General features: G+C 39.5%; 2 protein-coding genes across 13 annotated transcripts; one reads left to right on the top strand and one right to left on the bottom strand.

Moving 5' to 3' along the window:
* Positions 1-76: 76 nt before the first annotated feature.
* Positions 77-8,124, top strand: PJVK (pejvakin; the record flags this gene model as incomplete). Of its 2 annotated transcripts, XM_082689885.1 has the most annotated exons (7): positions 77-594; positions 2,155-2,222; positions 3,514-3,709; positions 4,479-4,620; positions 5,779-5,896; positions 7,301-7,399; positions 7,613-8,124. In XM_082689885.1, the coding sequence occupies 7 exons, from the start codon at positions 581-583 to the stop codon at positions 7,903-7,905; spliced, it is 930 nt and encodes a 309-aa protein (XP_082546011.1). In that variant the 3' UTR covers positions 7,906-8,124. The 2 variants fall into 2 exon arrangements, with proteins under 2 accessions (XP_082546011.1, XP_082546010.1); XM_082689884.1 differs by lacking the exon at positions 77-594 and having other exon boundaries at positions 2,012-2,222.
* A 2,764-nt stretch (positions 8,125-10,888) lies between these two features.
* On the bottom strand, positions 10,889-26,496 carry FKBP7 (FKBP prolyl isomerase 7). Of its 11 annotated transcripts, XR_014300411.1 has the most exons (7): positions 25,740-25,835; positions 24,455-25,002; positions 23,051-23,202; positions 19,612-19,726; positions 17,997-18,130; positions 12,683-12,734; positions 10,889-11,219 (listed from the first exon to the last, which is right to left on the bottom strand). XR_014300411.1 is itself a non-coding variant. In XM_082689882.1 (6 exons), the coding sequence occupies exons 2-6, from the start codon at positions 24,661-24,663 to the stop codon at positions 11,191-11,193; spliced, it is 576 nt and encodes a 191-aa protein (XP_082546008.1). In that variant the 5' UTR covers positions 24,664-25,002; positions 25,740-25,835; the 3' UTR covers positions 10,889-11,190. The 11 variants fall into 11 exon arrangements, 8 of the variants coding, with proteins under 8 accessions (XP_082546008.1, XP_082546009.1, XP_082546004.1 ...); XR_014300412.1 differs by lacking the exon at positions 12,683-12,734; XR_014300413.1 differs by lacking the exon at positions 12,683-12,734 and having other exon boundaries at positions 17,997-18,127.
* Between the last annotated feature and the right edge of the window lie 154 nt (positions 26,497-26,650).

Below are 26,650 nucleotides of genomic sequence, written 5' to 3'. Positions count from 1 at the left end.
AGCCCCGCCTACCGGCTCTCCAGTCTCCTGGGCGCCCGGCCCCGCCCCCTCCCCTCTAGACTCCGCCCCTCTCCCCCGGCCCGGCTCCTCCGGCTCCCGCGGGTTCCCAGATTCCGTCCGGCGGATTCCAAGCGCTTACCCGCCTACCACCGCCTAGGTGTGGCCGCAAGTTTATGGCCTCCGTAAATGGAGGCGGTTTCCGTCCGGGGGAGGCGGCTAAAATTTTCGGAGGCAAGCCTCACGGTGGGCGAGGCCTGAGGCTCAGCTTCTTTTTCGGAGCTGGGGCTGAGGGAGGCTAGGGATCAGGGCTGCGTCACTTTAAGAGAAAGATTTCAGGATTCTAAATGCAAAATTGCTACGGAAAGTCCCTGGACCTGCCCCCGAAGCTTGGGACTCGCGGTATATCCGCCCTGGGGGACTGCAGTGGGCTCTGCCGGTCTGAGTCCTGCCTTGAGGAGCTCGCAAGGATGTCCGGGGACTCCCCACCCCACGCCCAACTCCTTTCCGTCCGGGTGGTTTCCATTGTCTCTAGGCTTTCGTCGCGGCAGGACGCTGGGCAAGCAATGCCCGTTTGGTGTGAATGAAGGCTTTTCTGTAGGCTCCAATAAAATGCTGTTTCTCTACACCTGTGTTGTTAGTAGTAATTGCGTTTGCCTGGGATGCACCACCTTAGGTGGGGATCGGATAGCGACGGTAGATGAGTCGCCTCGGGTATTGCTAACCACTTGCAGAAATGACTCCCCGTGCTTTCTCTGCGTGGTTGAAGATTGCACAGTGCTGTTCACACAAAAGGACGTTATTAAAAACTTTTAATGATTTTTGGTTTGGGGTTTTTTGTTTTGGTTTGGGTTTTTTTTTTTTGTTGTTGTTGTTTGTTTGTTTGTTTTGGGTTTTTTTTTGTTACATGAGAGTCTGGATACTCGCAAGCAAATGAAAACAGCTGAATCCTGAATCTAATCAAATTGATTTATATTATTTGGGGCTTGAATTAGGCCTATTCTGTCTTCCTTCCACTATCCCTTCTGTATATGTGTGTATCGTGATTACTACCTATTATATTTTAATGACTATTTTACTGTAAGTACACATAGCCACTTTTTCAAGCTATTTGAACATCCACATAACTATGGCAATACAATATTTCGAGCACTCAGCTTTGTTTCTAAACGTTTATTTTTTGCCCTGATATCTTAAAAACAAGGCCAAACTTGATATAGCTCTCTTTAAAGGTTGAGTAACTGAGATAATAATGATGAAACAAAATAAATGCAGCACTATTTCGAAGAGTTATCTATGTGCCAGCTACAGAGTAAGAAACCCCTAAGTCATAGTTTATAGTTATTTATATATGTTAGTATTACATAGTTATTTCTGCATTTATATATGTAATATGTCTTTTATTTGTTATTTCATAAAAATTGGTGTGCAGTTGCTTCTCTATATTCTGTGAATTTATATTTTATATTAATCACTTGGTTTTGTAGCATATAAGAAGGGAAATGAATGAACTGTATACTATAAGGATTCAAAATAGCACTTTAATGTTGCCACACTTGGCATGATGTTGTTGTGAAGGAATTCCCTTTGGACTAGGTCCACTGCAGATGGTATCCAGGGCTAATGTTAGTGCCTCAATTGCCTTGTTCCTATAGAGCTATAGGTTTCCTCAAAACTGGCATACTACCATCAACAGCAACCCTCATCAAGGACACTGGTAGTATTTTAAAATTAGTAGTTTTCTGCATAAGCTTATTGACTGCAGTTCCAACTGACTTGCTCGCAGTATATCATTTAACACTGTTGATCTATAATTCATTACGTGAGCACACCAAGAGAGGCAGTGTTGTGAATTGTACACTGGTATGCTACTTGGTGAAACCATGTTTTGTATTTTTAATGTGTTCAATTATATTTAAAATCAAGCAAGTCTGAGGTGTGTGCCTGGCTTTCTTTGAAAGTATGGATTGTTATCGGAGGGTTGCAGTTGAGGACGTTTTGATATCATAATAATATGTTTGCTGCGGCTACAAAGAGCTTTGTCAAGCAAGTTGGAGATGGAGGGAGATTAGTTCCTGTTCCAAGCCTCAGTGAGGCTGACAAATACCAACCTCTAAGTCTGGTGGTAAAAAAGAAGCGATGCTTTCTCTTTCCTAGGTATAAATTTACCTCAACACCTTTTACACTGAAAGATATTCTTCTAGGAGACAGAGAAATTTCAGCTGGTAAGTTTAAAAATCTGTTTGGGAGTGACTACTCATTCAGCTGTATTAATGACATTTTAAATATCAGTTGTATATACTAATATTTATAATATTTGCACATTGATAAAAGCAACTTTTCTTAAGATAGTAGTATTAAGATTAAGATTAATAATATCTAAATTTGTGTAGTATCAAATCTCATTGGTTGAATAATTTTTGTGTAGCATCAAATCTTATTGGTTGAATAATTTTCCAACCTATTTTGTGAAATTATTTATTGTGTAATTTTCTTTTGAGTATTTTATAGGCTGTTTAAACTGAATCAATTTAGAATATGACAAAATAATATATTTCTGTATTTATAAAGTGGGATATTACTTAGTCTTACCTATCTCACAGGGTCAAATGAGATGAAAGTAATTTACATTTATTTCTTATGACTCAGTTATTGCAATTGGTCAACTGAATTGTAGTTTACAGGCTAGATTAGAAAATAAATTGACATTTTGACAAATTAGTTATAAACACTTGTTTTTCTTTCAACCATTCAGTGGATCTTATAGCTTTCAGAGTTCTTTTGGTGTAACAAAGAAATTGAGTTCTCATTTAAGTACTCTATTTTTTTTGTTGTTGTTGTAAATTAATTGAGTTGCTATTTAATTTTTTAATTAAAAATTTTTTAGTTAATAATATTTAATAGTATTATGTGGTGACAGGTGGTAGCTACATTTGTGGTAAGTATGGCATAATGCATAAATTTGTTGAATCACTATGTTGTATACCTGAAATTCATGTAACATTGGGTGTTAACTACACTCAAAAAAATTGATTTTTTAAAAAAGAGTTCATTCTCTAGCAGGAGTGATATTTTACATGATTTAAGATGTTTGACTGTTTTGGGGCAATTGGGTGGCTTAGTTGGTTAAATGTCTGCCTTGGGCTCATGTCATGATCCCAGAGTCCTGGGGTCCCTGGACTCTGCTCAGGCTCCCTGCTCAGCGGAGAGACTGTCTCTCCCTCTGCCTCGGCCTGCTGCTCCCCCTGCTTGTGCACTCTCTCTCTCTGTGTGTCAAATAAATAAATAAAATCTTCAAAAAAAAATGTTTATGTGTTTTAACAATAAGGTCATAATGTATATAAACATGTAATTTTTTCATTTAAATGAGTTGCTACTTTAAATCTCAGTGTGAAACATCACCTTTCTCAACGTTTATGTAATGGAGTCTTACATAGTAAATTAATGCATTACTATAAATAATCTATATTAGATGAAGTCAAGACATTTAAAAATATTGATTTCCTTTTCATAAAGGTATTTCATCTTATCAGTTACTGAATTATGAAGATGAATCAGATGTTTCACTCTATGGAAGGCGAGGCAACCATATTGTGAATGACGTTGGGATTAATGTCACTGGATCAGATTCTGTGGCAGTAAAAGCTTCCTTTGGTGTGGTGACCAAACATGAAGTGGAAGTGTCAACATTACTCAAGGAAATTACTACAAGGTCAGTAGAAGAATATTTAATATGCTTCAGTATTTCCATTAAGTATTTTAATTGTATAAACTTTGTTATAAACAATGCTGAAAACATTCAGGTTATGTATATTGTCTAATGTAATTTATTTGCTTTATGTGCTTGAAATATACAAATTAGCAATTTATCCAGACCTTAGAGAAGGGTAGATATAAAAAAAAAAAAAAAAAAAAATCACATGGTTTAAACAGATTTTTTTAATTGTTCCACAAAATTGCTTTGGTCCTATACACAGGTACTAAGTTATTAGATTAAAAGGATACACTGTGGCACCTGGTCAGCTCAGTGAGTTAAGTGGCTGACTCTTGATTTCAACTCAGGTCATGATCTCAGGGTCCTGGGATTGAGCCCTGTGTCTGGCTCTGTGCTCGGTAGGGAGTCTGCTTGAGGATTCTCTCCTTCTCTCTTCTTCTTCTGCCCCTCCCTCTGCTTGTGCTCTCTCTCTCTCTCAAATAAAAACAAATCTTAAAAAAAAGAATACACAAATCTGCTTCCAACAGATATTCTAAGGGAATCTCTTCCAACAGACTCCTATAATAAGCATGTTTTAAGAAAAGAGAAAGGAGAGGCAGATTACTAGTGGCTATGGAGCATATTTTCTGATTTGTATTAGACCTGCCTTGATTTGTTTTTAGTTAAGGTGGACCATGAATGAGTAACACATGACAGCAAGAAACGTACTCGGTTATATAGAATTAGAATGTGACATTCTTGTGAATATCTCTATTCTTTATTCTAGAAAAATTAATTTTGACCACAGCTTGATACGTCAGGCAAGGAACAGCAGAAAGGCAGTATTGTGTGTGGTCATGGAAAGCATTCGAACCACACGACAGTGCTCACTGTCTGTGCATGCTGGAATTCGTGGGGAAGCCATGCGGGTAAACCACACTCATGAGGTTTCTCTTACTAAAAATGTGCAATGGGAATTTTAAAAAAGTACTCAGTGTCTAATGAGATGTGTGTGTTTTGTCAAGTGTTGAGATTAAAGAATTACAAGGGTATATAGAATTTTGCACAGTAATGGTTTTGTTTTAGAATTTTTAAAAAATCCAAGAAAACTTCAATTCTGAATGTGTAACATAATGCAAACAAAACACTAATCCTTATGAAGTAATGCATATTGGAGTTCCTTCTATGACTATTTAAATGATGTTTTAAGAATAAAGTTTGAATGCTTATGTTGAATTCTTGATTTTATTTTTAAGTGAAGTACTTTATATTGCATTTTTAAAAAGTCGATTTTATATTTTTTTAACTTTTCTAAAATAATATTGTGAATGGTCAAACATGCTTCATTCAGTGTTAAATACCTAGAACAACAACAACAAAAAAATCTTGGAAGTTACTTGTGTTTAGTTCTCAGCATAGTATTGTCTTTGTCATTCACATAGTAATGACACATAATAATGACTTGATTCGTCTTACCAAAATCATTTGTTAGAAAAAGAGTCCAATGAAAAACGTTTTGAATCTTTGCAAATTAAAGTTCTGTTTAGTCAGTGGCTACATTTAGCTGTCCACTGAGTTGTTTAACATTGGATCATTCTGGGGGCACAAATTGAAATATTTATTTAATTGTTGGAAATTATTTTGGTAAATAAATTGATGATTGCTTTGGAAAGCTGCTGAAAACTCTAGGAGCTTTGGAACAATTGACAGAGTAGGCTAAAAACAACTGTAACTCTTAAACAGTTGGTTTGTGGTTGAAAGGAAAAGGTGTCTATGTCAGCATTACTGTTGCAGCAGCACTACTCATTGGCCCTAGGACCAATGTTAGTGAGAAAGTGGTGAGTGGTATTGCCTGGATTGTGAGACCTCCATTGGACCATTTGGACTTCTGGTATAGACAGTTAAATTCAATGGGATAATTTGTTTTTGTCTTTTTTTTTTCACATTTTTTAAAAAAATTTTTTATAAACATATAATGTAATTTGTTTTTGTCTTATCAGTAAGATTGTATGAAATGTTTTGTTTCTCCAAAAAGCTATCCTTATGTGTTATGCCCCTTAATAATGTTATTTACTTATTTACTATAGTTTCATTTTATGGATGAACAGAATCCCAAGGGAAGGGACAAAGCTATTGTTTTTCCAGCACACACAACCATAGCTTTCAGTGTTTTTGAACTCTTCATTTACTTGGATGGTGCCTTTGGTAAGTGAATGATTTGCATGAAACACTGAAATGATTATACTTTTAAGAAGAATTTAATGGGAAGCAAACACATACACACCCTCTCTACGTAATTCAGGAAGAATGATACTCTCAGTACTGTCAGTCTTATGCTTGGCTAAAGCCCCTGGGAAAGACCTTCCGGTCCCACTTACCGCTCCCTCTTTTCTGCTTCTTGGGGAACGCTGCAGACTCCCTACCACCCCACGTGCGATTATAGAGAAGAGCTCACATGCAATCCACTGACAAAGTTTTTCTTGACTTACATGAGGAGATAATAAATGATCTTCTAATAGGTCGTTTTTGAAGACAGCAAATAAAGGAGTGGGTAGGTAGTTAAGATGCCTGTCAGAATCTGCATGTCCAAACTAAGATACCTGAAGACAAATTCTTTTCAGTTTTATCTCTCATGGGTCCAGTTTCCCCCCAACTCTCCCTAAAAAATAATTTTGACAGTATAAATGCTTACCCTAAAATTGTCTTTACCCTCCAGAATGCCTTGTATACCTTATATAATAGTGTAGCTCGCTTTAGACTTTTCACGGGTCTTTAAGAGGCCTGCGCCTCAAAGGATGGGCAAGGGAGCCCCCTCACCATAGTAATTCGTAGACATTTTTAGACCTGTTTGTTTCTGTAGTTTTGTGAGAAGTGAGAATGGGAAGTCCAGAGACATGACAAAACATGCTAATTACAGTCTATTTGGGACATTTCAGTTATAGGTTTTTACAATTATATTGATCTTTAGGAGTATAAACTGTTAGAACTGACACAGGTATTGAAATTTAAAATGTGCATATGCTTTTGGGAATTTATCCTACAGAAATACTTAAACATATCGGAAGTGATATGGGTATAAGGATATTCAGTTTGTAAGAGTGAAAGATTGTAAATAATCTTAAGATCTATTACCAATTACTAGTTCAATAATGGTGCATCCATAACTACAGATTATTATGAAACCATTAAGAAGAATGAGATATGGGCCCTGACATGGAAGAATGTCTAAGAGATATTTTTAAGAAATGTGCTTGGTGTATAACCATTTGAGCCTAATACACACACACACACACACACACACACACATTCTTTTATGCTTATAAAATATACTGAGTATATCTGGAACTATACTCTGGAAACTTAACAGTGGTTACTTGTGGGTGGAAAACTGAGGCTGGGGTCTAGGGTATACTGGAGACTTGTTACCATATCTCCCTTTTGTAGTCTGGATTTCGTGCCATATGAATATTAACTTTTCTAAAAATACATAAAATTTAATTAAAAAAATACAGTGAATGGCATGTACCAGCATTCATCAGCCACAACTAAAACTCCCAATGAAATTTGAGTTGTCCAAGTCATAGCATCTTCTAAAATTTTTTTTTATAGACCTTTGTGTCACTTCAGTGTCAAAAGGAGGATTTGAGAGGGAAGAAACAGCAACGTTCGCGCTGCTCTACAGACTGAGGAATATACTATTTGAGAGAAGTATGTCTGTTATAGAGTATTTCAAATGTCTCTTTCCCTCTTGGATTAAAACTTGAGTTTGTCTAATCAGTACTCCTTGTCTGTTGAGGATTTTAAATCTAAAAGCCAAATCATTTCATGACAGATGGTTTAGATTCACGTATTTGTAAATGGGGTTTGGTTATATATTTCTAATGTGACTTCTAACACATTTCTTTGCTTTTGTGCTTTCAGATAGAAGAGTGATGGATGCCATTTCTCGCTCCCAGCTTTACTTAGATGATCTGTTTTCTGACTACTATGACAAACCTCTCAGCATGACTGATATTTCTCTCAAAGAAGGGACCCATATCCGAGTTAACTTGCTTAATCACAACATTCCAAAAGGACCTTGCATACTCTGTGGGATGGGAAACTTTAAAAGGGAGACAGTTTATGGGTGCTTTCAGTGCTCTGTCGATGGGCAGAAGTATGTGAGACTTCATGCAGTTCCTTGTTTTGATGTTTGGCACAAGAGGATGAAATAAAGTGGAAAGTGAACATAGTGTTTTGGTGCAACTGTGCCACATACCTTTCCAAAATCATTTGGGTATGCTTTGATGAATTGTGGCAAATTAAAGAGGGGGAGGAAAGAGAAATTAACCTGTCTGGACATCATTTTCTTCCTCTATAAACATGGAGATGATAATAGTATCTGGCCTACAAATTGTGATAAAGATTAATATTGTTTGTGTGAAAAAAGGTTAAATATAAAATTCAAAATATAGATGTTCCTTCCTGAAATCTACCAGTTACTTTAGAAATATATTTGGGATTCGGCTATCATTTTAGATAACTTTACATAGTGATTTTTCGAAATATCAATTTTATCTTTAGTTGATTTTTAATTCAACATTTAAGAATGACAAGAGGTTAGAAGTGATGACTTTATGATGCTTTAACCATTGCCTTAGGTCTGGTAAAATGAGAAAAATGTGTTAATAATTTAATGTAATCCTAAATGTTTAATTGTGGTATCAAATGAAAAGCACATTGAGCTCTGGGTGGGGTTTTATGGACACAGTTCACAGGGTGACTGAGAGCAGTGTGCTATTGTGAAATGTGCACAGGCTCACTGGTTTTCTCCTTATAAAAACTCACTACTGTCATTTTAAAGTTAAGACCACTAGGACACCTCTATCTTTCTCCTCTGAAAATGTTTAAAATATTTAACATATTCAGTTCTGAGAGATCTTTTTCATCCACCCTATAAGACATCTGAGATTTTTCATACACAAACAACCTAAATTATTAGTTTATTATATACCCTTATTATAATAATTGCAGAAGTAATGAAAATTCTAGAACTCAAAATGTAGCAACAGCATTCACTGAGATATACACCTGTGAAAGTGTAAAGCAATTGGGTAACTATAAAATGCCTGATTATGTATGTAGAATGATTAAATTTTTACTTATTTAAATTTGACCAGAGTTTTAGAATCAATCTCCATTTTACTTCATCTATAATTTTTAAAAACAGAAGTTTAAAAGCATTTGGAGGGATGCCTGGGTGGCTCAGTTGGTTAAGCAGCTGCCTTCAGCTCAGGTCATGATCCCGGCATCCTGGGATGGAGTCCCACATCGGGCTCCTTGCTCCGCAGGGAGCCTGCTTCTCCCTCTGACTCTGCCTTCCACTCTGTCTGCCTGTGCTTGTTCTCGCTCGCTCTCTCTCTCTGACAAATAAATAAATAAAATCTTTAAAAAAAAAAAAAGCATTTGGAAAACAATGGGACAGAAAGGACAGAATTACAAAGTTTTCTTCATTATGGAATGATTTCCGTTTTCTTCTTCCACTGTGTTGGTGGTTTGAGCCGAATATATGATTCAAAGGCAAATAGGAGTATACTGATTGCAAAACGCTCTAGTGACTTTTTTTTAAGAACAGGGGCAGTTTCCAAACCAAAACATAATATTGAATCACCAACTTTGTTCCAACGGAGCAGATTTTCCTGAGGGAAGTCAAGGAACAAGAACTGGCAGTTGAGCAAGTGAGGAGGAGTTACAAAATTGGGTACAGGTACGAAGCACTCTTGGGAGGAAATGAAACCCAAACCCAAGGTGTTGGTTTTATGAGGTGTCAAACTCTGTGCTATGCATACGTGATACCTGTCAATCTGGTGGGTTTTGCCTTACCCCTGAACTTTTAGATAATAGAATTTGGGGCAGTGTAGTTAAAGAGTTTAAAGACAAACACTGAACAATGGTTTGGAAAATGGAAAATGGAAAAAGCTTTGGTTTGAACTCACTTGTTTGGAGCAGAGCTATTTAATGCCTGACATAGTTTTCTACATACGCAATGGGCAAAACCTTCCATGGTCCAATAAATAACATGCACTTTCTTTGACACTAGTGTGATCTACAGCATCTCTTAACTCCTATTCTCAACAAGTTGGATGTCATGATTTGACCATGATGCAAAACTGCCACTGAAGTGTATATCCCAGTTTGTATCCCCATTTGATCCCTCATGTGTAAAATAAATTGTACACATTTTCAAAAATTTGATGGGGTACCAGTTTGTAAGGCTCAGTCATGATCAAGAACAAGGACATCATAAAATGAAGTGACATAGGGTAGAGATACATAGAGAAAGGGAACCGGAAATTAAGGAAAACCATGGCATTAATTTAAAACGATCAAGACAAAAAGTTAGGGATGATAGATCTAAAGGCCTACAAGAAGGAAGAGGAGGCAGCACATTTATAATGATGTCTGAAGGAGTACAGACTCAGAACAGTATAGATTTTATTATGTCTGCTATGTAAGAGGCACAAAGCCTTTGGTCTGGTCAATTGTCTTTAAGCATTCCCCACTGGAATAATGACCAAAGACCAGAGCTTGCACCAAAAAGTACAGTAACTGTGTTTAAGGCTCTCTGTGGGACAGAGGTATACAACTAATACTTTCTTTTTTTTTTTTTTTTAAAGATTTTATTTATTAATTTGACAGAGAGAAATCACAAGTAGATGGAGAGGCAGCCAGAGAGAGAGAGGGAAGCAGGCTCCCTGCTGTGCAGAGAGCCCGATGCGGGACTCGATCCCAGGACCCTGAGATCATGACCTGAGCCGAAGGCAGTGGCTTAACCCACTGAGCCACCCAGGCGCCCCACAACTAATACTTTCTTATATGCATCCAAAAGGAGTATTTGTTTAGTTCTGTGATTTTTATATGCTTCTACTTGTAATGCTGCGAAATGTATAAACAAATGAAACGTTAATTCCTGGGTCCTATTGAATATTTTCAATATAACAGGACATTTTTACAATTAAAATGTTAAAAATTGGATATTTAACACTTTTACATGTTGTTAAGGTTGGAGCTGGGAAGAGCTTGTAGATTTTGACATAGATGTCCTCCTGCTTCCTGAAGGGGGAAAACTGCCCAGTGGGATGTGGTCTATTTCTTGGTGATGCAATTTGTGTTCACAGAATAAAGCAATAGGAAACACAATTATACTTTTCCTGAATGTTAAATTTGCAAAATACCACACATTTATTATGCCAAAATTACATGTATTGATGGGATCAAAATATATTCTCGTGGGAGGAAAACATAAAAGACAAGTTCTAGGGGAAGTGACTTTGTTTTATATATAAAGTACAGTAAGTAGTTAAGAAAATTTAGAAATAAAAATATACTACAGTTCATCATGTTGATATACATTGTATTCCTTGGAAGAAATGAAGCCATCACCATCATGATCATTCTTCTTAAAAATATCTTCTAAAACTGCATTCTGATATGACTTGTCACGTGGCTTATCATCCTTTTCAAACTCCCTTTGCAGGTAGTGATTTATCTAGAGGACCAAAATAATGTTTTGCAGGTAGTGATTTATCTAGAGGACCAAAATAATGTTTTTAATAAAAAAGTACCACAGTAAATTTTCTGTAACTTTAAGGAAATATGTTTACATAAGGAAACTCAATGGTAAGGCTACTTATAAGTGATATTAAAAATTTTAAAAACTATTTGAGGTTTTATTCTTTTAACCTTTGAAGCAATTTTTCTGAAAAGAAACATCTTCGAATTAGCTTCCTCTGAGGTTACAGATGGTTAGTGGTACATACTCAAAGATTAACCTTTGAATTGAATTTTGTTGAAACCAAGTATTTTCCAATAATCTATACTGTCCACATTATGAAAGGAAAATGAGGAAAATCATTCTTAAGGAATCCTATTAGTGAATAAAAACCAAATTGGTATTTTTATAATTCTAAAATTAATGTATATATTGAATTATCAATAAAACTCAACCATAGGTTTTGAAATAAAATTCAATTTTCTTAACTTTTCTATGATTCTATAACTCTCCTTCAAATCCATACAACTATGGCAATCTCTATAATAATAAGACCAAATAAAGAACAGGTATTAAGTATTCTTTCTCTGCGTTAATATGACATTTCTACTAACCACATGGGACTACTATACACTTGACATGTGGCTAGATCAAATAGAGGTATGCTACTCTCAGGGTTAAGTACACAACATATTTTGAAGACAATAAAAAATATTTATAATTTTTACATTGATTTCATGCTGAAGGGGAAATATTTCAGATATACTGTTAGATAAAACATAGTATTAAAATTCATTTCACCTGTTTCTTTTTGCTTTTTTAAGATGTGACTACTAAAATTTTTTTTATATACGTGACTCAATCATATTTCCATTGGAAAGTGCTAATATATATAATAACTAAAGAATACAATGTGCAATAATCTGGAGATACTGTTCAGCAAGTCTGGGTATTTTAAACGCAAGAGGATTTTTAAAGCTAAAGTTGAACTTTGAGAGGTTTTTAGCAGTATGTATCCCAGCTCAGTCCATCATGAGTACACTATTTTAGATGATCAACAGAACTGTTCTCAAGTGAGACTTTAGTCCTATTGAGGGAGATACATTTTTTTCTTCTAGTTGAGCCATAACAATGCTATGTAGATGAAAAGAATTTTAAAGAACCTCAAATATTCCTCAGTTTCTAAATAAATATATTTTCATAACCAATATTACTGACTCTCAGGACACACTTTTCTAGTATAGTGTAGTGGACATGTACAAAAAGGCAGCAGTAAGAACATAACCTTAATTTCGCTGACAATGAGTTCCATACTATTTCTACTTCATAATTTAATAAAAAATACTGTGTACCTCTTCTCTCCCACCTTATACTAAAGAATTGACTTGATCTTTCTGATGATGAGAGGAGGTAGTTTCTTTTAGTTCATGTTTTAAATCTAGTCTTTGTCATGTACTCACTGTGTGGTCTTGGGACAAATAATTTAACCTCTCTGGACCTCAATTTTGTTATCTGTAAAAGAGGGGAAACAGTATCTCTATGGTAGTATTTATGTGAGTATTAGAGTAATGTTTATAGATGTCAATGAAAGCTATTACTATTCAAGCATGTGAAAGTCACTCTTAACCTAGTGATAACACAGCTGATACCTGACAGACATTTGGACAGACTGTTGCTAAGCGGGTCACTGTTTTGGACTTTCTCTACTTTTATTTTCCAGAAAGAACTAAAGAACCCATAAGAACTACTGAAGAGTATTCATACTGCAGAATGTGCCTCTTTGTGTACATCTGATAACGAATGGTTTGTATGCACAGGCTGAGCTCTTGGGTACTTTGTGAATTCATCAGCTGCAGTTCACTCTGAAACTCATAAGGAGTCAACGCCAACTACGTGCCGGATGGATTTGCCACCCCACTAATTGTCCTCCTCCTTAAGGAACAGGGGATGTTTTCATTCACATATCCCTCTCCCACTGCTGAGCAACAAAGGAGCTTCAGGGGCAAGTCCTTACTAATATCCTAGAGGAGGAAGTAGAGTCAGGGTGGGGGAAGGACTGGAGAGGGAGCACACCTGTCTCTGGAAATCAACCCCTCAGGGACCTTTTGTTATTGAGGTGGTTGAGTCATGCTTGTTAAACTGTCTCCCAACAAAGGGGAGACAAATGGGTTACTCAACTGAAGCAAAAAGGGTATAGTCAGTGGGACTAAGCCAATCACTGGCCTTCAGTAGTACAAACATTAGCCCTCAAACATCCAGGCTGGAAATTCCCTGAAAGAGGCCCTGGTTAAAAGCAAGGTAGTGGGGGCAACCGGGTGGCCTGGTGGGTTAAGCAGTCAACTCTTGGTTTCGGCTCGGCCTGTGTCTGGCGTTGTGCTCAGCACAGAGTCTGCTTGAATTCCTCTCTCCCTCTGCCTCTCCCCTCTCTAAAATAAAAATCAATCAGAAAGAAAAAAAAAAAAAAGAGCCAAGTAGCAGAGCCAGACTGATTTTGCCACTTAAGGGTGGTGTGAACTTAGGCCAGTTACTTAACCTGCTTGGGCATCATTTTCCCCTTCCATAACATAGAGATAATGACATGTGTATATCTCATAAACTGTCATAAAGATTAAGTGAGTTCACATGCTAATGTGCTTCTAGTAGTACTTGGTACTGAGAAAATACAAAAGAAAATTACTATTATTGCTCCGACATCTTTATTAATCCCCCAATTCATATAGAAGACTGACTGGAGGGGCGCCTGGGTGGCTCAGTCAGTTAAGCATCTGCCTTCAGCTCAGGTCATGATCCCAGGGTCCTGGGATTGAGCCCCACATTGGGTTCCCTGCTCAGTGGGGGGCCTGCTTCTCCCTTTGTCTGCAGCAACCCCCCAACTTATGCTCTCTCTCTCTCTAGCAAATAAATAAATACAATCTAAAAAAAAAGAGTAACTGGAGTGTGGAAGCTAGTTAGGGAACTCCTGTGTCGGAGGCAGGCCCCTGGCCAGGGCGGCCTCCGCCATTAAAAGATGGCGCCTGGCTAGTTGCCAGGTTAGGATTGCCTCATGAGACTAAGCGGAACGCCTAAAGAGGAAGTAAACAGCATTGGTTGCTAGCGAAGTTGTTCGTTTAGGTGCACCGTTTAGGTGCACAGCCTGATTCGCTCCCTCCTGTACCCTGCTCGCTGATTGGTCATGTAAGCGTATAAAAGTGTGTAGACTTGCGGAAATAAAGAGAGAGGAGAGAGAGAAGATGCATCCGAGCCAGGGTTCTTGTCGTCCTTGCAGGGCGAGGGCGATAAATGGCGCTGGCACCCGGGAACTAAAAAAAGGAATCTTGCAAGGTAATCCGCAGGAAAGCGGGGAGTAAAGGTCCGCAGGTAAGCGGGGACATTAGCCACGTTCAAAAGTGGGAATTCCGTGGTAAAGCGGGGAGTAAAAATAGAAAAACCTTGCAAGGGAGAATTCCGCAGGTAAGCGGGGTAAAACCACGACAAAGGTGGTGGGAAACTTGTACAAGACCACAACAAGAAGCGGGGCGGCCATAGAGCCGGGATTTTCTTATCGAAACCACAGGTAAGCGGGGGAAGGGACCACGATCAAAGTGGTGGGAATCTTGTACAAGTCCGCAATAAGAAGCGGGGCGGCCTTAGAGCCGGGATTTTACAAGTCTGCAATAAGAAGCAGGGCGGCCTTAGAGCCGGAATTTAGCGGCGAGTCTTTAACGTCCGCGTCTGTTGTCTGTGTGTTCATAATGGGATCTGAAGTATCTAAAGTGCGGTTGGAAGGGTCTTTAGGAGACCTGCTGAAAGCCAATGGAACTCCACTAAAATCAAAAACTGCTCGGGCCTTTTTGAATACAGTGGAAAAGGCGGCTCCATGGTTCCTAGATGAAGGCTTGTTAAACATACCTCAATGGGACTACTTAGGGGAGGATTTGAAGAAACAGGATGCTTTAACTCTTTGCCTCAAATTTAACATAACAAAAGCACAGGCACGGGACTTAGTAGTCTCCTGCAGAAATTGCGAGATCTTACTACCTGCACCGTCCTTGGGGGTTAATCCTAAGGGTTTGTTACCTAATCATATATGGCAAATAGATGTCACACATGTTTCAGAATTTGGAAAGTTAAAATATGTTCATGTCTCTGTAGATATCTGCTCTGGAATAATTTTCACCTCAGTGCATGGGGGGGGGGTGCGAATCCAGAGATGTTATCGCCCATTGCCTACAGGCTTTCGCGGCTTGGGGAAAGCCACGCCAATTAAAGACAGATAATGGTCCAGGCTACATCTCACAACCCTTTAAAGCCTTCCTACAACAACTTGACATTCACTCGATAAATGGAATACCCTATAACCCACAAGGACAGGGTGTTGTGGAGCGTGCGCATCTTACAATAAAAAATGCGCTTTATAAACAAAAAGGGGGAATAGGGGACACCTTCAGGTCCCCTAAAGATCAGCTCAACACCATTCTCTTTATTTTGAATTTTTTAACGTTGGACAAAACGGGTAAATCAGCTTCAGACAGACATGCAAGTGATGCTGCTGCTTCCCCTAAGCCTTTAGTACTTTGGATGGACATCCTCACAGGAAAGTGGAATGGACCAGATCCATTGTTAGTATGGAGTAGGGGGTCTGTATATGTTTTTCCACAGGAAAAGGAGGCTCCAATTTGGATCCCAGAGCGGCTGGTGCATGCAGCCTTGCTTCCAAACACCAGTCATGATGCTGAAGATGCTGATGATAACTCTGGGGATGCTACACCTCCTGCGGCAGACTCAAGGCAGAGAGCTGTGAGCAGTGGTTAAAGCATGGCTATATCCTTTACCAGTGACTAACTCTTCTCTCATATTCCCTCCTCTCCCTTTGATGCATGGCAGGTCTGTAACTTGCTAGGAGCATGTACTGATATCTCAGCAGTGTCCATGTTAAATGGTGGCAAATTCCTCAACTGTTCTTATAAACAAAATGACTCTAGTACCTTTGAGACAACAGTTAATGTGTCTCGTCCCAATAATATTACTTATCAGCCCACTCCCATATGCGTCTCGCCACCATTCCTTTTCCTCGTAACAAATGCTAGCGAGCTGAATGATACGTTGAATTGCACTAAGAACTGCTATCTTTCCCAGTGCTGGAATGTCACGGCCTTCAAGCTGGCTGTGATTATGCGTATCCCTACCCATGTTCCTATCCCAGTTTCCATTCCAGAGGACAAGTTACCAGTGGTGCTATCCAGAAAGAAGAGAGATTTTGGTATCACAGCCGCCATTGTGACAGCATTGGCTATATCTACAGCAGCTGCCACGGCAGCAGCAGTCTCGCTTGCTGCAACTATACCCACTGCAGAAGCTGTGAACATCCTTGCAGAAGGAACGGTGGCTGCCCTTCAAACACAGACTCAGATCAATGCACATCTGCAAGCAGAAATCCTGATAGTCAACCAGAGAGTGGATTTGGTTCAAGAACAAGTGGACATATGGGGAGCCCTATTGGGACTGGGATGTATAGTACCCTTCCCGGCAATTTGTGTAACTCCCATAGCCTATACTAATATGAGTGACTAACAGAATGTCTCCCGACAGCTCTCCCAATACTTGCAGGGGAATTAGTCCACAGAATTCCAAAACTATATTCAGCACCTGCTACTAGGCATAACAAGGATACATAACACCAGAGTTGAGCTTGTAACCCTCCCAGAGATAATCAAAACATTGCAAGATGTGTTAACCTTTACGAAACAATGGGCTAGCATAATTGGTCTGATGACAATCCTTGTAGTGGGCTTGATTCTGCTAGTATTTGGAGGCGACAGCAACATAGGCAACAGCAAGCCATGGTGCAGGCTTTGTTAGCCATCAAGGCTGGAACATCCCCCCAAGTGTGGCGAAGTATGCTGGATCGGTAGTCAATGATGGGTAAGATTGGTGGGGGAAATATACCAACCTAAGACAGGACGCAGATCATTGATATCTGCCGTCTGATGACGAGTAAGGATATTCCCCGCCACTGACAACCTAAGATAGGCACGATCCCTGCCATAAAAGAAAAAAGGGGGAGATGTCAGAGGCAGACCCCTGGCCAGGGCGGCCTCCGCCATTAAAAAATGGCGCCTGGCTAGTTGCCAGGTTAGGAATGCTTCATGAGACTAAGCGGAATGCCCAAAGAGGAAGTAAACAGCATTGGTTGCTAGCGAAGTTGTTCGTTTAGGTGCACAGATTGATTCGCTCCCTCCTGTACTCTGCTCGCTGATTGGTCATGTAAGCGTATATAAGTGTGTAGACTTGCGGAAATAAAGAGAGAGAAGAGAGAGAAGATGCATCCGAACCAGGGTTCTTGTCGTCCTTGCGGGGCGAGGGCGATACTTCTGGATCCTGCTTACAACTTTCTAGTGCACACAATTCAAATTCTCACTAGCTCTTTTCATAGTTTCATGTAATCCCCACAGTCCTGCAAGGCATAAATTATTTGTACTATTACAAATTCCTATGGTGTTGCTTGAATGAGCTCTGTTCCGGTCTAAAAACTGGAAATGCCCTATGGAGATGAGCTTGTTATTTTAATGAACTTCTGGCAGGGAGAAAGGCAACTGAACAGGATGACTCATTACAAGTTTTATGTTGAAAAAGGCACATTTTCTTCTTGGAGCTTAGATTTTTTAGTAATCGGCTCTGTAAAAGCAAAGTAATCAGCCCATGCTCAGTAGAACTTAAAAATAACCAATGTAATAGAGATCTATTTAAATTGTGAAGAAAAAAATAGACTGTACACATAGAATTTGTTTGAATTACCTCAGTTTTAGAGAGTTGCCTGTCGTTGTCTGTGTCTATCTGTTTAAATGTTTCAATGCTTCGTGGTCCTTTGGTCACAGCATAAAGTTCAATCTCAAAAATCAGTGTTGCATCAGGTGGAATCTTGCCTTCTGCTAAAGGTATAATTTTTAACAGTTTAACTTACATGAAGATAAGGTTCAGATATTTAATCACAAATAGCCATTATAGCATTATGACTATATTATTTCACATTTATAAAAACCACTTACTAAACACTTTAAAAAATATTTCCATGTTTTTAAACCAAATCAGTTTTAAGAACCTAGTAGGTCATTAATTTCTTATTGAATTAAAATAAATACAAGTCATGTAATTTTTTTTTAAAGATTTTATTTATTTGTCAGAGAGTGAGAGAGAGCGAGCGAGAGCGAGCACAGGCAGACAGAGTGGAAGGCAGAGTCAGAGGGAGAAGCAGGCTCCCCCCGGAGCAAGGAGCCCGATGTGGGACTCGATCCCAGGATGCTGGGATCATGACCTGAGCCGAAGGCAGCTGCTTAACCAACTGAGCCACCCAGGCGTCCCCAAGTCATGTAATTTTTATTAATACACTCCATCATTATATAGAAAAGAGCTAGTGCAGAGAAGAAATGCATGGGCAGAAAGATTTCAAAGTGTAAATCAGTAATCTTCTAAAAATTGACATTGTGTAGTTATTTGGTAGCATAAATAAAACACATGTTTCAATATATTTGTCTTCCCAGTCCTTTACAGACATTAAAAAATAAGTGCAATGACAGAATAACACAGTAACAATTTTATGAAATCTATAATCACAATAAAAAAATTAAGTATTAAGGTGAATAGTCCTCTTAAAAAAGTTAACCTATTCACTCATCTATTACATCACAAGACATCACAGATTATCTTAGCAAGCTTATGGGCTTATTCGGATGACCATTTCATAGAAATTACCTGCAGAAATGATGTGCTAAGAGGCAGGGGTTGGCTTGTGTCACTGGTATTGCCCAGTCTCTCCCAGAGTCTCATCCACTAATATTTGTTGAATGAATATTTGTTGAACGAATGCCCCTATGGTTTATTTTTTAAATGGCTGCTTGTTCTCTGAAGTAAATAGAATTCTTGCTCAAGTATTGATTTAACCCAGAGAGAAAAGAGCTTCAAAGTTACAGCCAAAAGGAGAGATCGATCAGTCATCTCCAAAACCAGGACATAGAAAAAATCTACCCATACATCCTATGACTAATGAAGTTCCAAGCTATGTAACCACCTCTTACCTGACTTTACAGCAAAAAGAGGTAGAGATTAATTCAATGATCATTTTTACAAAATCCATCCCTAGTCTGTCCAGTTACAATCTCCTTACAACAGGGAAACAACTAATGATAATAAGGCAACCTCAAAACACAAATTCAAATTTCTTAAGAAAAAATATTACAAGTCCATATGAAGTTTCTAAATAATTCTACTGGAAACACAGAAAATATTGCCAATTAGGCTTTGTCATACAAAGAAATCAGAGCATAAAAAAGGAGAAAAAGGTGAATTTGCTATAGAATTACTTGTATTTAGAGAAGCAGATCAAAGACGTAGGAGTTAAAGAATCTATACATACCACGTGTACTGTTAATTTAAAGCACTAAAAAGTCACATGCATTTCAAGACATGCAGGGTGCTCTGTCATATGAAGCAAGGATATTGCACAGAGGAGAGCCTTCTTCAAGTACTACCTAAAATAAAGTTATAGCTGATGTTAGGTCTCAATAACTTATTTAAAAGAGCTTATTTGACAAGAAGTGGTTGGTTAAGCAGTGATGTATGGTCTCTACCACAATTTTTACGTAATCTAATCCTACCTACGTGATGCAGGTAAGCCAGCAATTAAGTATGTTCCAAAGAACATACTTTAGTTGGGCCACAGTTTCTTCATGTGTAAAACAAAAGCGTTGGTGGTATTACTAATGAGATTCATCATTTTTATGTCTTTTGGGGACACCTCAAATTGAATACCATCTAACTTCTTCAAAGTTAAACTTGTACCTCTCTGCAGCAAGGGTCTGGTTTATTAATAGCATAGGCAGCCTGGGTAATCATTCATAGCTAAGCATAAACTAGTTTACAAAAAGGATAACTACGTGGACTTCTGCTATAGGAAAATGGGGCCCAACAGGATGAATAAGCACCTATTAATGTGGGATGTGGTTAAAATGAGACTGAAGAGTCGAAAAGGCAAACTTTACCTGTATCATCTTGCCTAAAATCGGTCTCAACCTATGACAATATTTTTGGGCAAGGACTGCATTCAATTTAACTTATCTTCAATTTTTTTCCTCTCTCCCTCTCCCAGATTCCTGTGCAAGTCTAAATAGGATATACAAATTATGGTTCCATGGGAGCTATTTTGATGGAACCAAATGATTGGTTAAAAGCATTGAGAATGAAGCTGTAGTTACCTGTAACTCTCTCTTTAGGAGTTTTCAGTCTGACTGGGTCTGTTTTGTGCCACTAACCTCCCTGCAATCCAATCTGGGGCAGTGGGCCCCTCCTCTTGCTGGAAAGAGCACGTGAGGGAATCACAACTATTAATGAGTTAACAAAACAGCCTCAGAGAGGGTGAACCATTCAACGAAATACTTGGGAGTAATGACAGTATCTCTTCATAGAAAATGAATCTTTAATGACTTTAATCACATACTAAATATTTCAAATAGGTGGTGTTAGCAAGGGTTCTAAATCATATGAGGAGGGAATGATTATAGTCTTCACATAACAAAAGGGAGCAAGGATCTGATAGAGAATGCAAAGTAAAAACTATCCCTCTGTCAGGCTGACCATTTCCCCCTTTTAAAAACTTCTCTTTATTCAGCTTCATTTTTAACTTTGTCAATTTCAAAAATTTAAACAGTACAAAATGTTAGAGAGTAAGAAGAAATCTCCTAACCCTTGACCCTCAGGGTTTCCTTCTCACCAGATGACTAGTATCACCAGATGACTGTGTATCCTTTCACATATAATTTGTGTAGATGCATGATGCATATGTGAAATTCTCCCCCTCACAAGTAAGATCTTTGAGGATAGGAAATTGTTTCTTCTTTGTACATTGGCTTTATGCTCAATGCCTGGAAAGGGCCTGGCTTTGATGTTCAATAAATACTCCTTGCATGAATACATTCTATGCCACTTTATTTTATTTTTAAAAAGATTTTGTTTATTTTGTTTATTCTCTCTTTGAGAGAGAGGGAGAGAGAGCATGAGCAGAGGAGGCGGGTAAGGGCAGAGGGAGAACGAGAAGCAAACTCCTCACTGAGCAGGGAGCTCAATGATGATGCAGGGCTTGATCCCAGGACCCTGGGATCATGACCTGGGTTGAAGGCCGACATTTAACCCAGTGAGCAACCAGGTGCCCCATCCCACTTTATTTTTAACATATTAATACATCTGGCTCTATGGCATTCTTTTTATTGGCTGCACCACAATCCATTGTATAGATACATCATATTTGACTAATTCCCTACGGATGGATGCTCAGGTACTTTCCAGTTTTTTGCTACCAAATAAAAGTCTGTAATGAATGTTCTTTTATATATACCTCTGTGTACATTTCTGTAAATGAATCTACTGGCTCAGAGGATATGTGCTTTTAAATCTTGATAGAAATTGCCAGAAAGGTAGAGTGATTTACATTACCAGCAATGATGCATGAGAATGCTAGCTTTCTATACCTGTGCCAACTTTTGATGCCTTTGATCATCTGATGAGTGAAAATGGTGTCTCACTTTGTTTTAATTTGCCTTTCTTTAATTATTAATGAAACTAAATGTTCCCATAGATTTAAAAATGTTTTTGTTTTTTGTTTTTTTGTTTTTGTTTTTTTTGTTAGTAGGCTGCTTGCCTATTTCTAGGGTTGGGTCATTTTTATTATTGGTGAATAACACAGTTGCCAAAATTTTGCCCATTTATCTGCTTTACCTAGGTTCTTAGATCTTATAGTAGGATTTTTAAAATAGATAAGATATTGAAAGAAGCAGTTCATTTCTTCCACATTTCAAGGCTGTTCCCGAATTCGGGGATTAGTGACTGATAGCTTTTTATATTCAGTTGCTCTTTTTACTATGCTCTAGTGCTGTCCTTTTATTCTAAGATATGTTCCAGTTTCCTGAGGTTTATGAATTTGACTTTGGTACTGCTTACCTAAGGTATATGATATAGACATTTACATAAAAATTAATAAAATAACATGTACTAAAACCAATAAAAATGACTACGGTAGAACGTATAGAATATATAGGATCTTTATGAGTACTGCCACTACACGAGGGAAAGAACTCTGGCCAGAGAACTATCTTCCAACAAATGTCTTAATTTTCTATAAATGTGAAAAGTGGGGACCAAGCTGGACTGGACTAGATACGGCTAGATTATTGGTCCCTGTGATTCTGTAACTATTTTCCCCTGTGGTTTTTTAATTTTGTTTTTAGTTATTCAAAAATTTTTAATTATGGAAAATACATGTAACATAAAATTTATCACTGTAACCATTTTAACTGTATAGTTCAATGCATTCACATTACTGAGCAACCAATCTCTAGAACTATTTCATCTTGGAGAGCTGAAGCTCTAAGCCCACTAAACCACTTCTCTGCCTATTCCAGCCTCTCTCCAGCGCCTTGGCAGCCTCTCTTCTTTGTATTTGACTAGTCCAAATACCTCATACAAGCAAAATCACATAGTGGTTTTTTTGTGATTGGCTTATTTCACTTAGTATAAGGTACTCAAGTTTCATCCATGTTATAGCATATAGAATAATTTCCTTCCTTTTTAAGGCTGAATAATACTCTATTTTATGTGTACATATGTTGTTTATCCACTCATCTGTCAATGGACACTTAGATTACTTCTACTTTTGGCTTCCACTTTTTTATGAATGGTGCTGCTATGAACATGAGTATACCAATATCTCTTTGAGACCCTGCTTTCGATTCTTTTGAATATATACCCAAAGCTATGCTTTATTTTTAAATATAACTTAGAGATAGAATATTAAGACACCTTACCATAGCCTTCCTTTCCATATGCAAATGAAGGGGGTATAATCACTTTCCGCTTCTCTCCAGGGCACATATCCATCATCGCAATGTCTAGCCCTTTTATGACTTGCCCAACACCAAGAACAAACCATTTGGGGTGGCCTTCATTTTGTGTCCGGCTATAATAAAAAACAATACTTAGGTAAGCTGATTTTAAGAAAAATGAAATAAAACTTTATAATACACCTGGATGGGATGTCTGGGTGGCTCCATCAGTTAAGTGCCTGCCTTTTGCTCAGGTCATGATCCCAGTGTCCCAGGATTGAGCCCCACATTGGACTCCTTGCTCCGCTGGGAGCCTGCTTCTCCCTCTGCCTGCTTCTCCCCAGTTGTGCTCTTTATCCCTATGACAAAAAAATAAAAAATAAATAAAATATTTCTGGACATGAGGTTATAATTTAAAATTGGAGTCTTCTCTTTTTTCAAATTAATATTCATTCTGAACCTCCTGGCAGGATGTTTGGCTCAAACTTCCTTCAAAATAGCCAGAAAGAAGTATGATTTGCCCAAAGCTAATCATTAGGAGTCATGTCATCATCTTTTTTATTGCCATCTTGCAAAAACTATTCAATAGTTACCTTTTTAATGGGTCTCTGGCCTCTAACTAGCTGCATGGCTTGTCCAAATAACTCATTCAACCTTTCTGAGTTTGTTCTAAAAACTGATGGCTCAGGTTTAACCTCAAAAAGTCATTTGAACAATAACAAAAATTTTATCTTTTCTTACTAAATTTATCTATTTTCTTCCAAATGAAAAGAACTAACTTTCCCCAATCCTATCTTTAGAGGGTTATAGCACAGATGAAGAAAAGCCATTCTTCCTTTGAGTAGTAAAAAGATCAATTAAATCAGAGCAGGCAGTGGTGAGATTATAGGGGTGACATGAAAGAACACAGGGCCCAGAAGACACCAGGGAAAGTTATTGTGGTTTTTGGATACAGTTGGAAAGTGGTCCATAGTCTGTAAATATGCTTCTGAAGCTTCTTAACCTACCCTACCCAATCCTCTGTAAAGAGGCTCCAAAAAATGGCAAAAGAAAATGTTGAGAACATCCTTACAGACAGTACCATAACTTACCCTTCCATGGATCCCAAGGGTGGTGGCAGTGGCCGGGGTGCGTCTGTATGTCGTGTATTTCCGATAATTTCGTGGGCCACCATTTTTAATAATTTAAAAAGTAATAGTTCAATAGGGAACTACTGCACATCAGTAGGAATTCCCCCCGCCCTCTCTCCCCCCCTGGAATAAAAGGCTCAACTCTTCCTATTAAATAACGAGAACCAATCAACCAACCACGTAGCTTCTGGTTAGTAGAGAAAGCCTAGATTTCATGCATCAACAGGACACCAGAGCAGTTCACAGCCTTTCCTACCTGCAGTAGAACTTCGAACCGTCTTTAGCCAAGAAGCCGTCGTAATGGGCATTTAGCAGGTCTCCTTTCTTGCTTGTCTTAGAACAGTTTTCTGGACGATGCAAAACTTCGATCTTCACTTCCTCTGTGCTCTCCTCTTCCTTTTGTCCCTGAGCGGTAAAAATGCCCCATACATAAAAGAAAACGATTAATCTTAACAGAAACGGCATGATTCCTGAAGTTGGCCTCAGATGACCACGGCGTTCCTTGGCGCGTGTCAGTCGTGCCCAGTCGCTGCCAAGGCAGCTGAGTTCCGACGCGTGGCAGGCATTGTTCTACGTCACAAAGGGCTGGGGGCGGGGCGCCCTATGGCCCCGCCCCTTTCGGGCGGCGCGCTCAGCCTCAAGAATTTTCGTCTGTCTGCCCGGGTTCCGTCCCTCCCGGTACCCGAGGCTTTGGATCGCTGTCATTAGTCGTTAAGGCAGGACTGAACTCTTGCACCGCTTCTCGTTAAATCCGCCTATTTTACAGAAGGGTTCCTCAGCGTTCGCTGGTAATGATCTCGTTTCCTAAAATGAAACAGGAAAAAGAATTAAACGGCCTGGTAGTGGGATGTTGTAGTCAGAGAATACGGCTGTCATTTCTGGGCGTACAAGGTTTCTCCTCAGACCCACAGGGCGCTGGTGGGCATCTGGGGAGGCATTCTGCCTCTGGTAGGTCCTTGAAAGCACCTTCAGGGGGCGGAGTCACGCATTAAGAGGTCCCAGGCTAAGCCACACACCATCTGACGGCCACCTGGTCGGGAGTAAACAGAGGTGCTGCTGCTCCTCTACCGTTTAAAGGCGTTTCCCACCAGCCCACTCCGGAGATTGGGGGACCTGCTGCTGGCGGCCTCCAGGCCGCCCTCGACTGAGGGCCCATGGGAGTTGGGGGAAAACCTGACGGTGTCCCTTCTCTTACCAGCTCCGCGAGGTTGGTAACCATCCACGGTGCACCGAGGAGGAAATGAAGTTATTTGAGTATTTGGCCTTTTCAATCTCACAGCTAATGCACAGTAGGGATTTCACCAAGTTTGGCATAAAACCAGATTTTACCCCACCCAACATTTTAGTATGAAATCTTTCAAACATACAGAAAAACTGAATTTTATTGCCCCATTCCCGCGGCCTTCTACTCACCACTTGGATTCTATCATTAACTCGTAACTCTATTCGACTTTTTTTTTTTACGCCACCATCTACCCATCTCTGTACCCATTGTTCACCAATTCACCTGATTTCCAAGTGAATACCCAAAGACTATTTACCCAGACCAGAAAACCTTCAGCGCAGGCCTGGGTTAGGTTCTGGAAAGAGAGAGTTCGTTCTGCCTGGTGTACCTCGGCCCTGCTAAGCGAAACCGCAGCACCGAGCCTGCCTGGCGTAAAGCCTGCAGCATTTCATAAATCGGAATTATTGTCATTATGTAAGATCATTTCCAAACAGGATTTCTTAAAATCACAAAAGCTAGGGGAAAGTCTTTATTTCTAGAAAAAAAAATAAATAAATTCCAAAGTTTGGTTCCGTGTTTTATATTCTAGATGAAGTCGTGGCTATCTGAGGTTAATTGTCGGCATGGTGACTGTTCTTGGGGCCCCTCACCGTTCCTTGCCGGAGGGTTCGTAGCGGCACCCCGAGGGGATATCTTCCTAGGAGATAATTTCTTGGGCTCTCTGAATGTGGGGAGGGTACGAGGGACACAGAAATAGGTAGTCTTTCACGTTCTTGAAACAACCACCGGAAGGACCTGAGGCTCTGCGATAGGAAAACCTACCGCGCACCAGGACGTGTGCGCGGGGAGTTCGTCGGGGCTACGGGGGGCCGAGAGCGCCACGGGGTCCCAGTCCGCCCGCCCGGGCTCGGAGGCTTTAGCTCCACCGCGTGGTGGGTCCATGCCTCCCCGGGGCGCGGGGAGAAATGTGGGGAGCCCCCAGACCGCCGGCCGAGGGCCTGAGGGAGAATGAGGACGAGTCAGGCGGCGGGACTGGGAGGTGAAGGGTGCGCCGCGGCCGCCAGTTCTCTCCCGCAGCCTCCAGCGCCGCGACCCGGCAGCCAGGCCGCGCCCGCTCCTCCAGCCCCGCCGCCGGGGAGGGGTTTCCCGGGACGAGCCGGCCCCTTTCATCCAGGAAGTGAAAGCGACGTCGGGGTCAATGAAAACAAACGGGGAGGCCCGGGGGGG

This window comes from Mustela nivalis, assembly GCF_964662115.1.
Source record: "Mustela nivalis genome assembly, chromosome: 11".
In the NCBI taxonomy this organism is placed as follows: Eukaryota; Metazoa; Chordata; class Mammalia; order Carnivora; family Mustelidae; genus Mustela; species Mustela nivalis.
This window is presented reverse-complemented; position numbering and strand designations above follow the sequence as displayed.